General features: G+C 45.3%; 1 protein-coding gene across 1 annotated transcript; it reads left to right on the forward strand.

Annotated features, from left to right (window-relative positions):
* Positions 1–7,252: 7,252 nt before the first annotated feature.
* On the forward strand, positions 7,253–7,960 carry LOC133906096 (uncharacterized). The gene has a single exon (XM_062347882.1). The coding sequence runs from the start codon at positions 7,253–7,255 to the stop codon at positions 7,958–7,960; it is 708 nt and encodes a 235-aa protein (XP_062203866.1).
* The last annotated feature ends 5,410 nt before the right edge of the window (positions 7,961–13,370 follow it).

Raw genomic sequence — 13,370 nt, forward strand, 5'->3', positions numbered from 1 at the left:
GAGATTATATCTATAAAATGCCACTTTTGTAACTGAAAATAGTCACGCTATATCATTATTCATTTCTCCTCTCTATTTCTATTTCTTTTTAGCAGAAAGTAATTTGTGCTTCGACCCTTTTACCCTTCTCCCTATCCAACACAGCAACAGTCACAAATTGAACAAAAACAAACGAACAGAACGAAGAAACGCATGCACAACCAAACGCTAACACTCAGTGGCGGTGAAGGCTAAGGCATGCGCCGATGCGCGCGGAGTCTTGGGCCCGAGTGTCGGGGCCGGCGGGCACGTGACTCAGGCGCACCACATCTTGGGGCGCACTGGGGGTGTGGCTTGGGCGCGCGTGGGGCTGCGGCTTGGGCATGCGCACAGCACAGGGGGCAGCATAGGCTTCGGCGTGCGTGCGGAGGGTGGTGGTGATGGCTTGGGCTCGAGCGTGGAGGATGGCGTTGTAAAGGAGTTACGCGACCATCATGGTTGAAGGCGGCAATGACCAGAGCTTATGAAAGGTGAATTCAATTTGACCTCTTACTGGACTAGTGCGCAATTTGAAATTATCCGTTTAGGACTGATGGATAGGAGCAATTTCTAAATTTTTGTTACACCTTTCATGTACATGAATGAGTCAAAGACACAATTTACGTTAAGTCAGAGAATGCTGGGTTACACAATGTTTCTCGATGACGGCAGTGTGACTGAATTGGAGGCTAAAGATCATGTTCTAGATGTAGATATAGCTGGTGGGTACTTGATGTGCAATCTGTTGAATGATCTAGCAAACAAAACCATTTGGAGGTGCTGTCAGGAGCTTGCTTTTTGGTTTTGGAACACTGAAAAGAGGGGATTACAGAGTATTATCACCGACATGGATTTGGAATCTGCATTTCTGATTTTTTTTTTGTCCCGCAAGATAATCACTTTGGTTGTTGAGTTTGCAATTAAACCTAGTTATCAAAGTAGCATCACAATGGAACAAAAAATGAAGAAATTGCCATTAAAGAGGAAGCCTAATCAGTTGTAGGAAGCAAGTAGTGTATCAGAATCAGATGATGAAAGTGGGTCTGATATTGAGAATGTGGACTCTGCTTTGATGAATGATGTTGATATATTTATGGAGGATGATGAGGTGTTTATGTCTCTAGGGTTGAGGGTCCTTGATGAGGCAGTAAGATTGCACATAATCGAGAAATATGGTGTGAGGAAGATTGACCATGATGCACAAATTCCATTTGATGACAATGCATATGTTGAGCCAAGATTTGCAATTGACAAGAAAAATCTAAAGATCAAGGTGGGTGAGACTTTTCTGACCGTGAAGGATTTTTGGATAGCTTTGAGGCAATATGTAATCAAAAAGGAGTTTGAGACAATATGTCAAACTGTAAACTTTTATGCTCGAGAGCAGTTTATTCACACTAGTTTGGTTGAGCCAAGGCTGAAATGCACCTGTTGCTGTGTTGGATAGAGAGAAAGGCAAAATGATCAATGCACAAATCACTTCAGGCTAAAAAGAAATAGAAATGGAGAGGAGGAAGGGATAATAACATAGTGTGACTACTTTTAACTACATAAGTGACATTCTATAGATGCTCTCTTTATTTATGATCTTCTCTAGATTTCACTCTTTAGCAATGACAGGAATGAATTATCCCAGGGTGGAGTGGGAGGGATCACGAGGCAACCAGATCGGTTGAGAGGTGGTAAATTCTTGTCCTGGATTTGGTGCGGCACTGGATTTGAGGGGGGTGGATGGATGCTCTTGACATTATTGGCACTTTGGTGAGTTCCAAACTTCCAACTTCCAAACCTCAAAAATGGCCCAAGTAAAATGCTTAAATATGGCACGGTGTAGAGTCTCTTATAAAAAAATTACCCGATACTAGCACTACTAGTGTAGACATGGAGTATTTTTCTTTTATCACAGAGTAGTATGATACCCTCTTCATTTAGAAATAGTAAACCTATTTTTGTAGAAAAGTCAAATTTTACGTATTTTAATTAACATTTAATTAAATTATAAGAATATTTAGTGTATAAAAATTATATAACTAGGTTCATAATTTAAAATAAATTCACACTATATAGATTTTGTAGCTATAAATGATATATTTTATGAAAAAATCTTAGTTAAAATCTAACTTTGAAGCCAAGCTAAAAAAATACATTTACTATTTCTGAACAGAGGTAGCAATTATTTTTACCATAGTAACAAAACTTTTTTTTTTCAGAGAACGTACTAGTACTAAAACTTCATTATAAAGATGTGCAGGTAGGATTGGACATTTATGATTTAGATGTCTCTATATCTCAGCTTTATCTTAAATTTGGAGTTTTAGATTAAACTAAAATGGTTTAAAGTTACAATTTAGTTTAAAATAATAAAAATATAACTCATTTAAATACTTTTGATGTATCCTTAACTCCAGCTCACAAATTTATAGAGCAAAAGATACCTAACTTTAACAATTAGTAAAACTGAAGCTTTAATAAACAAACCACTGTTGCACCAGGTTCTCTTGCCACTGCTCCAACCGGATATTTGAAGGACCATGTGTGTCATCATGTCATGCAACGTTTCGTTTTTGGTTTGTGAATCTGAACGAGGCAACGGTGCATCAACTCATCCCAAAAGAAGGTCAAAACCAGTACAACATGTGGTACAAAATCTCACCTTCAAAAGTCGCGATAAACTCTTGTGCAACAGTGCAATCACTGGCTTATCCTCTTTTGGTGTTACACCGGCGCGGGTACATGATCGGAGTGCCATACACAGGAGATGCGTGCAGCATTATACTACTACACTCCTTCCAGTAAACTCGTCAAAGGGGACAAATGCTCTGCTGGCAAGAACTCAAGTTGCTCCTTCTTTTTCGTTGCCATCTCCTGTTTTCTTATGCATATAAAGACGACACGAGGGCCCCCTTAATTGGAGAATTTATAGTTTCACAATCGAAACAAATCTCCAGTCCCCACCCCACGTACGATGACTCATACAAAATCCATCCATCCGAATTTCCTGACGTCGCAAGTGGAGGCCTGAAATCTCAGGATGTGCCTACGCGTTCGAGATCTTCTCCGAACTTTGGAATCGTTCACGAGCTCTGGCAGTTCAACGGGCGTGAGTTCACCAATTCAAACGTTTTCTTTTTGAAACGACAGTCCAAACAGTTTTGTACTATGCATCCGTTGGTCTCCTCTCTTACGGGAGCAGGGGAGCGCATACCGGTTTGCCAGCTTGTTCCCGTTCTTTTGGTTTTCGCCTTGTCGGGCGAAGCAGAAAGTCAGCAGGCGTCACGTTAATCTATTCGGCGGTGGTACGAGCATCACTCAATCGAAAGCCCAGCGGAGCGCTCCTCTCCAGGTGAAATGTTCTTTGCTTTTGCTCCGGTGGACGCGCATCGGCACGCACATACAAACGAGAGGAGTCCGCAGACGCTTTTGGCAGGCAGCCATGCAGAGAGAGAGAGATAGATAGATAGATAGATAGAGAGAGAGAGAGAGAGAGAGAGAGAGAGAGAGAGAGAGAGAGAGAGAGAGAGAGAGAGAGAGAGAGAGAGAGAGATGCCGAGCCCAGCACTGTGGTCCTGTGGACTGAGAGAGCGACGGAGGGGCAAAGCATCATTCCTGCTCGTCTCACCCTTTCTTTATTCCCCGTCTTTGGATGCTTATCAACGTCCGTGGTGTAGTAAATTACCCATAGTCCTGCTGCTTCTGTGCCGTGTCTTCATACCTAAATAAAGCCACTGATTTGAACCGTCCACGGATGGACGGTGAGCAGCAGAGATAACCCAGAACACCTTCTCTCGCTTTACCATGTGCTTTAGAATGGACAGATCGAGCTTTCGCCCTTCCTGCTGAGGCTGGTGTTCCTCTTATCTTGGTACTGCTTTCTCATGACTTTATCGAAGAAAACATGACGGTGTTCCAGTTAACTTCCATGTCCAATCTGGAACACTGGAGCGCCGATGAATCGACCAACCATGAATTGGCAAGCAAACAGCATGACACAGCTTAGCGAACACGCCCTACTGCTACTACTTACCATTTAAGGGCAGGGCTCTTTTCAGCACTCACATCATTAGGTGCAACTGCTGAACTGCATTCGTAGACGCCGATGGTTGGGAGGTCATACATCACATATCATTCCATAGAAGGATGTTATAATCGCCTCTTCCTAGCCCAGCGTCTGAAGCAAATCGTGCATAGATACATAAATAGTGAAACTGAAGGACGAATGCAACAAGACACTGATCACAGGTGCATCCGGAAGCTTTTTTCTCCGAGATAAGGAGGATGAGGATTAGAAAGAGAGACCGGGCGATGCTGTTGAGCTTTCCGTTCTCGCATCTCTCAGTTTTCGACGGGCGACCAACCGAAGAGCACGAGACCTTGGACGTTGCGAGAAGGCAAGAAGTCGGCCAAGAACCCCCATTGAAATGGTGGCTGGCTCGATCATCAGCGGCTGCCGTCGCCGATGGGAATCTCATCGTTCGTGCATGTGACCGGGGGAAAGCAATGTTGTCTTTCGTGGACCCTATGTATGGCATGCATGAACATGAAGCTCTATTGCTATCTACAATTCGAGAACTCAAATCATCACGCGGACCAGAGAAACTTTTGCTTCGACGACAAAAATGTTGTGATCACGCACGTTCAAATACGTGCAGATTATTAAAACACGACGCCATAGATGGTCGACGGATCTTTTGCAGGCCTATGTGTTTTCATATAGAAAACTTTTTTATTGGAATAATAATGGTTCAGAGAAGTGGTGTCAGGGTCTAGGCCAAAAGCTGAAAATGCCTGTCCAACACTACATGTTAGACCATCTTCAGCAGCTACTTCAAATTTTCATCCTCAAAAATACTATTACAGCATCCTCTATCACTATTACAGCGTCCCTTATTTTTTCATCTCCAGCAGCTACCCCCATTTCCTATCTTCTACTCCTCTTTTTCTCTCTCTGAACCCGTCTGTCAGCCTCTGTAAACAGTGCTGATACAGTGTGATACAGTACTTGCTACAGTACCCGACGCGTTTTCCTGCATCCGGGCCCACTGGCAGTCTCTGGGAGCAGTGTTGCTACAGTACTGCTACAGTGATGCGCGGTGCTACAGTAGTCCGCAAAGTACAGACCTCCGCTCTCTCTCCGCAACACTGCAGCATCACTGTTTGGCACTGTAGCAATGGATGCGGTATCCACTGGAGTTAATTTTCCAGTGCTACAGTACTTTTGCGGAGTACTGTAGCACTGGATACTACCTTTGCTGGAGTTGGTCTTAGGCAGTCCGCAGATACCTGGCGATGCTTACTGCTGAACATAAAGGTGCAGTGTTTGCCTACATGACTTCCAAAGAAGAGGCAAGGCAAGCAAAGCGTACAAAAACACGGAAGAAAAGCAGGGGCGAAATACAGAATGATTAAAGACGGTTGAGGGGGCCTGTGCAGCAATGACTTAAGTTCATCATGCATAGTGCCCTTGACAAAATGATGCTGCATAATTATGCGTTTACATGCATGTCCCCGCTCCTTTTATCTCAAGACATTTTGAGAGCCTCCAAATGCTCACATGGTTGAAGGATTGGCAGGGATGGAATATTTCGATGCCCTCAGAAAAAAAAAAGTAGCATACACTTTTGCATGCACGACACAAGAGTACACGGCTACATGAGCTCTGTTTTCTGGTGGCACGAACTTGTGCTGATCGTCTCCTCTCCTAATCTGCCATAAGACTCAGCATCTATTTGTACAAGAATGAAATCAACTCTGGAACCGCAGTTAGACCGGAGCGAGCGAGCAGGTCTGGCAGTAAGCGTGTCTGTTCTTTTACCCATCTGGTCAGATGGAGACCGAGCATCCATGAAATCGGGCACCAAGATGAACCAAAAGTACCTACTCCACTAAAACTTGCCACTGTTGGCGATCTGAAAAAGCCGGCGCGGTCTCTTGTCAGCATCCGCGTGGCCACGTCCTGCCAAACGGTGCGCGCCAGCCGTGAATCGGAAGGCAGCCACAACGGGCGCACGGCTCGATGACCCGTGCTGCCGCCCCTGTGCCGCCGCTCTCTTGCTCCCTCGCTTCGTCTTCGTGCGGTTGGGTTGCGCGCGTCCGCCTGGCCGGCCGACGAGTTTTGCTGCACTCGCTGCAAGCAAATTTTATAGGATTCAGGATTAAAAAAATTCTCTTCTATGTAATGACATGTGTTTATACTCTTCTCTGTAACGACACATATTTATATATATTTTAATTTAATCATTAAATTATTAGATAAATAATATAGATAAATTTTGTAAAGACCTTTCTAAATATATTTTTATAATATATGCTTCCCCCACCGCTAGCCTTGCTAAGGGCGTGCCACCGGCCCACCGGTATTCGAGCGTAGATGGAATTCAGCCCAATATTCGAGCGGCGAGTTCGGCTTCGAAGGCCGGGCCTGTTTAGAGAGCATTTTCAAGGCTGACTGATGCAACATATATGGTGTGATCCAACGTGCGCGCGGGCCGCAAGGCAACGAGTCCATTAGCGGCCAGTGCGTGCGAGCGGGGAGAGATGGGGCATGGTATGGTATGCCCGTGAAATCTTTTCTTGAAGGAAACTTGAAATTTCGAATCCATAGCCGCAAAGCTCGCAGCAGAAAAGGCGGATCAACCGGTTCACGATCACAGGCATACAGGCGATCAATTCAGCATAGTATCAGACATTAAGGCACAGGAAAAGAAGCCATAGCCGACACGGGCACACGGCGATGATCTCTGATCCGCACGCCTTGGCATACTGACGCGAGGGGCCATATCTCGCAGATCGCCATGGTATCAGAGTTGGTATTTCTATTTTCAAAAACTTAGTAAATAACAGAGAGATGGCATTTCTATCTTTTAATACTTAGTAATAAAAAACAGAGAGATGGCATTTCTATCTTTAAAAACTTAGTAGAAAAAACAGAGAGATGGCATTAACGGCAAGAGATAGACATGCATGGTCGGAAAAACAAATCATGTCGAGAGAAAAGATTCCGCCTGGTCTTCTTTCTCGGAGACTCGCCTGCTTGGTTGTTAGAGAACAGATCGAACGCTCCAGCTTGATTAGTCCAGCGAAAGCCAACGCCCAGGATAATCTCAGGATCATCACGGCAACAACCCGCTCTGACATTCGCTCCTTAAAACCTTAAGCCAGACGTCCTCGACGGCAGCAGCAGCAACGACAGCCAGAGTAAGCAAGCGCTCCTGGTCCGGCCGCCGGTGTGTGGGAAATGGACGGGAAAGCAACCAGGAGCCGCGATGCCGAGGAGCACGACCACCTCGCCCTGACCCTCGGATCCATCTACGCCGCCTCCGCCGCTCCTACCTCGCCGCCGCCTCCCCCTCCGCCACGGTCCACTCGCCGCCGCCGCCGCCGCCTCGACGCCTCGGCCCCCGGCCGCGCCGTCCGCCCCTGCAGCAAGAAACTCGACGACGAAGACGACACCGACGGACGCCCCGCGCCGTTCCCGTGGGCGACGGAGCGGCCGGCGCAGCACGACACGCTGGAGAGCCTGCTGCGCCGGGGCGTCACGTCCGTGCACGGCGAGGCGCGGTGCAAGCGCTGCGGCGACAGGAAAACCATCGCGTACGACCTGGCATCCACGTTCCGGGAGGTGCGCGACTTCATCTCGGCGAACCGGCACGCCATGGACGACCGCGCGCCGGACGCGTGGATGTTCCCGGCCCTGCCGGACTGCGAAGCGTGCGGGCACAAGGGCGTCGTGTGGCCGGAGATCGCCGCCGAGAAACGTGAGATCAACTGGCTGTTCCTGCTCCTGGGCCAGATGCTCGGCTGCTGCACGCTGGAGCAGCTCAAGTACTTCTGCATGAACACCGGCAGGCACCGAACCGGCGCCAAGAACAGGGTGCTCTACTACGCGTACATTGCTCTGTGCAGTCAGCTCGAGCCGTTCGATGGAACGGTGCAGGAACGGTAACCAGTTTTCCTGCAGGTCTAGATCGATCTATCAGTGAACGCCAGATTGATTTTGTGGGTGTCTGTTATTTTGTTGATCCGGTAGTTTCGATTGAAAAAAAAAAAGATAGATACTGCGAATCAGGAAATAGTGGTTGCTTCGTTAAATTTAGATGATTGTCGTTTATTATTCGTTGGTTTTACCTAAGGATTAATTTCATGTTCTCGTGGTGAGCATGTACTGTGTCTGAATATTTATGTCACCAATATTACCTACCGGCATGTCCCTATTCCTCTATTTCTCTTGGATGTTACATATTTATTTAGTCTCATAGAATTTCATAACCCCCATAGTTTATTTAAAGCTCTAGTATATATCTGTTCATCTGAAATCGTGCAAAGTTTTAGACTTTTTGGACGACAAAAGATGTGGTGTGAAGAACCTGGTCACCACCACTGAGTTTAGTGTCAGGGAAGTTAGGGTATGAGATTATTGGTGCCTCCCAAATTTAGGGCTCGTTTGACATCCACAGGATTGGCCGGGATCATGCCCCAATCCTGGCCATCCAGGGAACAAGATCCACGTGTGGGATACGACCTTAGCTTGGGCAAAAATCGCATTTGTTTTTGACGGGGGTCGGAACAAACCAGCTCCAATCGCCTTTGATCCATGAGGGAAAACAACATCCCCAACCTAGGTAGGAAGGGCATCTCACGCGTTCACGTGTCGCTAAGGCCTTGCCCTCTCATAGATGATGATGGTGTTGGCTACCTGTCCATAGATGATGATGGTGTCCAACATTGCCATTCTCTCGCGATTCACTCCACCGCCGGCGGCTGTTGTTGGCTCTTCTGTCCCTTTCCTCCCCCTTCCTCTTCCTTGCATCCCATTGATTTGACATGTTTCTTGCGGATCCACCATTTCAAGTAGGCGCAGCTAAAAGTGGAGCCCTCCCTTCACCACATTGCCATCGTCACAGACTCACTAGTGGCACCATGTTTTGTGTGATCGGACGTGAACTCTAGCCATGACGGCAAGGGATACATGGCCATGGCATGGAGCATGGTGATCACGTGGTGTCACATGGTGGGAGCGAGCATGGAGCGAGGAAATGAGATGCAGATGAGCGGAAGGCGGCGGGCCTCATGAGCGTTCTAGTTGTACGGCCAAGGGCGACTGCGAGGCGGAGCCCCCAAGGCTTGTCATGGTGGTCTGCAAGGAAAGAATGGCAAGGACGCCACCTGATCCATGAAAGGCTTCTACAGCCAGAAGTTGTTTCATCAATTTTTCTCTTGATTTTTTTGCATCGCTTCTTTTGTTTAATTTTGCACTGTTTGTACTCATTTCTCTTGGATTTTGTGTTTTGTCTCTTATTTAGTTTTTCCGTTTCTCAATATTTTTTTGAGAAAACCTTTCCCATTTTACAGAACATTTCACTAATACTCCTACATCACATATGAGCCCTCAGGTCAATGATTGGTTGGTTTTCAAACCCAACGTGGATTGGGTGGTCGGGTATGGATCAACCCAATCCGGGAAGGGGGGGGGGGTCGGGTTCCACGTGGATAGCTTCTCCGATTTGCCAAACAAGCCCTTTAGAGGGAGCTAGGGGACAGGTTTGGCTAGCAGGGGTCAACATATCCGACGGCGTGGGAGGTCACTCAGGTATTGAAGTAAGTAAGATAGAATCAGAATTGGACGTTATTTGGAGTCCCTTGGATAAGAAACAAAATTAGGCATTAGATGTGCACCCAAGGAACATTAGCAAACTGACTCTCGAATGACATGAAGAGCGTCCCTTAAAATTTAGGAAATCACATAAGGAAATGTAGGGAAATAGTGAAATTACATTGTGGAATCCAGTTAAATTGTTACATTCAACCAAAGTCTCGTGTACGATGGGTAAAGATAAAATTTCTATCAACAGAGATTTGTGCCTACTTTGACGCCGATTGGGTTGGGTGCCCAGACACTCGAAGATCGACATGCGGGTACTGTGTCTACCTAGGTGATTCTCTAATCTCTTGGCCATCCAAAAGGCAACCTACGATATATTGTTTAAGTGCAGAAGCTGAATATCGAGTTGTCGCAAACGTTGTAACAGAGTGTTATTGGCTACGACAATTGTTGACTGAGCTGGGTTGTCCTACGAACAAAGCGTCATTCATCTATTGTGACAATATATCTATGGCCTATATGACAAAATACTTGGTTCATCATAAGTGTACCAAGCATATAGAGCTGGGCATCCATTTCATCCAGGAACATGTTGCTTTAGTAGATTTCAAGGTTCTGCATGTACCAACTGGCAGTCAGTTTGTTGATATTACGACAAAGGGAAAATTGAATATCTGCTATTATAAATGTCACATTTCATAGATATGCCAATATAATTCGTGATTTTAGAGTCGTGCCATTACAAAAACGATGGAATTGGAAAAATGATATTTCATACGTTTCCTAGCGTACCTAGCACATACATACTTCTGTATGGAAAAAATTACCCCTGATCGTGTCGTGTATGTTGGCTCTAGTCACAGTCTCCAGATCGAGTCCCCATTCCCAACCTTGTTCGACAACTAAGCCTAGCTCGTCTCCGGCAGCGACAGATCGACGACTCTGGCGGCGAAGGCGACCCGCTCATCACCGGTGATGGATTACACGGCGAAGACTCCAGCAACGCGTCACCAGTTCTGTCTCCAACTAGTTGCGCACGCACGCACGCATGGAGGAGGTGGATGACTCCGGTTTGAGGTACCCGCCCTCCCCACATGTCCCCTTTCGGATGTGTGCCGATCTAAGTATGAATTAGTAGCATCTTCCGAATTCCGTTAGGATTGACTTGTTTAATAATCTTAGTGGGTAGGATTTTTTTCACTCTAGACATTAAGGTAGAAGGATTTGTCAGGAGAGATGCAGATGGTAGGAAAACTTATATGAAGGGAAAGGCTATCAAATGGGTTATCGACATAGAATTATTTTCGTTAGATGCACTAATGGAAAGTTTGTTCATTGAGTTGAAATGTGGGATGAGCCAGGCTACCATAGTGTGGTTCTTTGTTAAGGTGATGAGTGAGGATGTCAAACTGGTAGATGAAACACAGATGGTAAGAGTATTTGACATGTACAAGGCCGAGATGCGTGTGTAGCTTCTTATGGGAGTATTTATAGTATCAAATGTGTTGAATTTGAGCGCAACCTGGTGCAACCTATGTGTGTATTACCACTTGGAGTACCACTACTAACTGAAGAACCAGAACAAACAGGCCCTCCTACACCTAGGCAGCATAGTCCTGTCGTACCAAATATTGAGCCTTTAACTCAGAATGTTAGCTCACAGCCACAAACACACCCATAGACGGGCAAGGAACCATATGCATCTAAAGTGGCAGATTATGGAGAACCTGCAACCAAAGAGGCATATGATTCAGAGCTTGATTTATTTGACAATGAGGAGGAGTATGTTGGAGTGAATGATGGGCACATGTATATTCCAGTTCTACCCTCACAGCCACCTGAGAATCCTGAACCAAATGGGGCAACTGTAGAACCTTCTGAGCCTACAGAAGCCTCTGCTGCTAAAGGGGTTGATCCTCTTGAGGCAGAGTAACTAATGCAGAGTCAAATGAGCTGCTAAATGTGCTACATAATCCCGAGAACATACTAACAGCAAAGAATGCTTTATTTCCTGGCATCATAACCTTCAGAAAAGCAATTAGACACTATGTAATTAAGAGAGGTTTTGAGTTTTATAATTTGAAGACAGATACCACAAGGCTTATTGCTAGTTGTTCCCATGAAGGGTGTCTGTGGCACATCCATGCTTCCAGGATCCAAGATGGCCGCACTATAAAGGTGATTAAAGTTAAATTATGGCATTTTGCATGTTAGTTTGATGTTTTTGTACTAATTTTCCTAATTGACCTCTTCCTTGTAGATAAAAGTTCTTCCATTTGAGCACAATTGTCCCACTACCAAGTTGAGGGAAGGGAAGATGACCACTCAAGGGTGGGTAGCTGATAAACTAGGGGATTGGCTAAAGAAGAACCCTGAAAAGGGTCCAGAAGATGCAAAAGAGAAGCTAGAAGAGGAGTATAAGATTAAGTTGAAGTACTCCAAGGCTTGGTCAAGTATGAAGCTGGCACTCAAACAGATTCATGGTACCTACGAGGAAAGCTTCCAGTTGATGTTCAGTTGGAATTGAGAAGAGGTCCCCAGGTTCAATTGTAGAGATTGATTTGAAGAAGGTTGGTAAGAAGATGTATTTCCAGAGAATTTTTGTTGCTCTTAAGCCATGTGTAGATGGATACTTGATTGGCTATAGACCTTACTTAGTTGTAGATTCAACTAGCTTGCATGGTAGATACACTCGACAGTTAGCATCAACCACATCTGTAGATGGTCACAATTGGCTTTATTATGTTGCATATGCTGTGTTTGACTCAGAGACAGATGAAAACTGACTTTGGTTTATGAAGCATTTGCATAGAGCTATAGGGGCTCCTATAGGTTTAGTTATATCCATTAATGACTGCAAAGGACTAGAGAAGGTTGTGGGTGTTGTGTTCCCTCAAGCTAAGCATAGGGAATGCATGAGACATTTGTATGTAAACTTTATGAAACATTACCATGGACCTATCTTCACTCAACACTTGTATCCTTCTGCAAGGAGTTACACAGAAGATAAGTTTAGGTTGCATATGGAACAAATTTTTGCTACTACTCTAGATGTTGTACAATATCTAGAGAAACATCACAACATGATCTGGTACATGTGTGGATTCTCAGAAACCAGCAAGTGTGACTACTTGACTAATAATTGTGCTGAGAGTTTCAACAACCAAATCAAGCCTTACAGGGGCCTCTATCTGCATGAGTTGGTGGATAACATAAGGGAGATGATTGTGGAGAAAATGTGGCTCAGGAGGAAGACTGGAAATATGTGGGAAGATGAGATACTTCCAAGTGTAATTAAGGAGCTGAATAAAGCAACCTAATACTTGAGAGCTGTCAAGGTTGCAAGAAGCGATAAAGATTTTGCTAAAATCAAACTTGTTTATGCAGATAATGTGACCAAAAGACATATAGTTGACTTGAAGAATCACAGTTGCTCATGTAGAGTATGACAAGTCACAGGAAAATCTTGCAACCATGCCTTGGGGTGGATATGCTCTAACAGAGGTATTGAAATCCCTGAGTTTGTTCATGAATACTACTCTGTCACGAAGTCCAGGGCAGTATATGCAACAAGAATTGAGCCAGTGCCAGATAGATCTCAGTGGGCTCAGGTGGATCTTGGCTTCACTACGAAGCCACCCAAGCAAAGAAGGTCTAGAGTGCAAAGGACAAGAGGTGTACTTGAACCAGGGAGGAGAAGGGTGAGGTGCAGAAGATGAAAGGCTTTTGGGCATTTTGAGAAGACATGCAAGTT

The sequence above is a fragment of the Phragmites australis genome, chromosome 2 (genome assembly GCF_958298935.1).
Source record: "Phragmites australis chromosome 2, lpPhrAust1.1, whole genome shotgun sequence".
Lineage (NCBI taxonomy): Eukaryota > Viridiplantae > Streptophyta > Magnoliopsida > Poales > Poaceae > Phragmites > Phragmites australis.

Excerpts from the sequence above, each read along its gene's own strand:
- LOC133906096 (XM_062347882.1), top strand. The coding sequence starts at position 7,253 with ATGGACGGGAAAGCAACCAGGAGCCGCGATGCCGAGGAGCACGACCAC.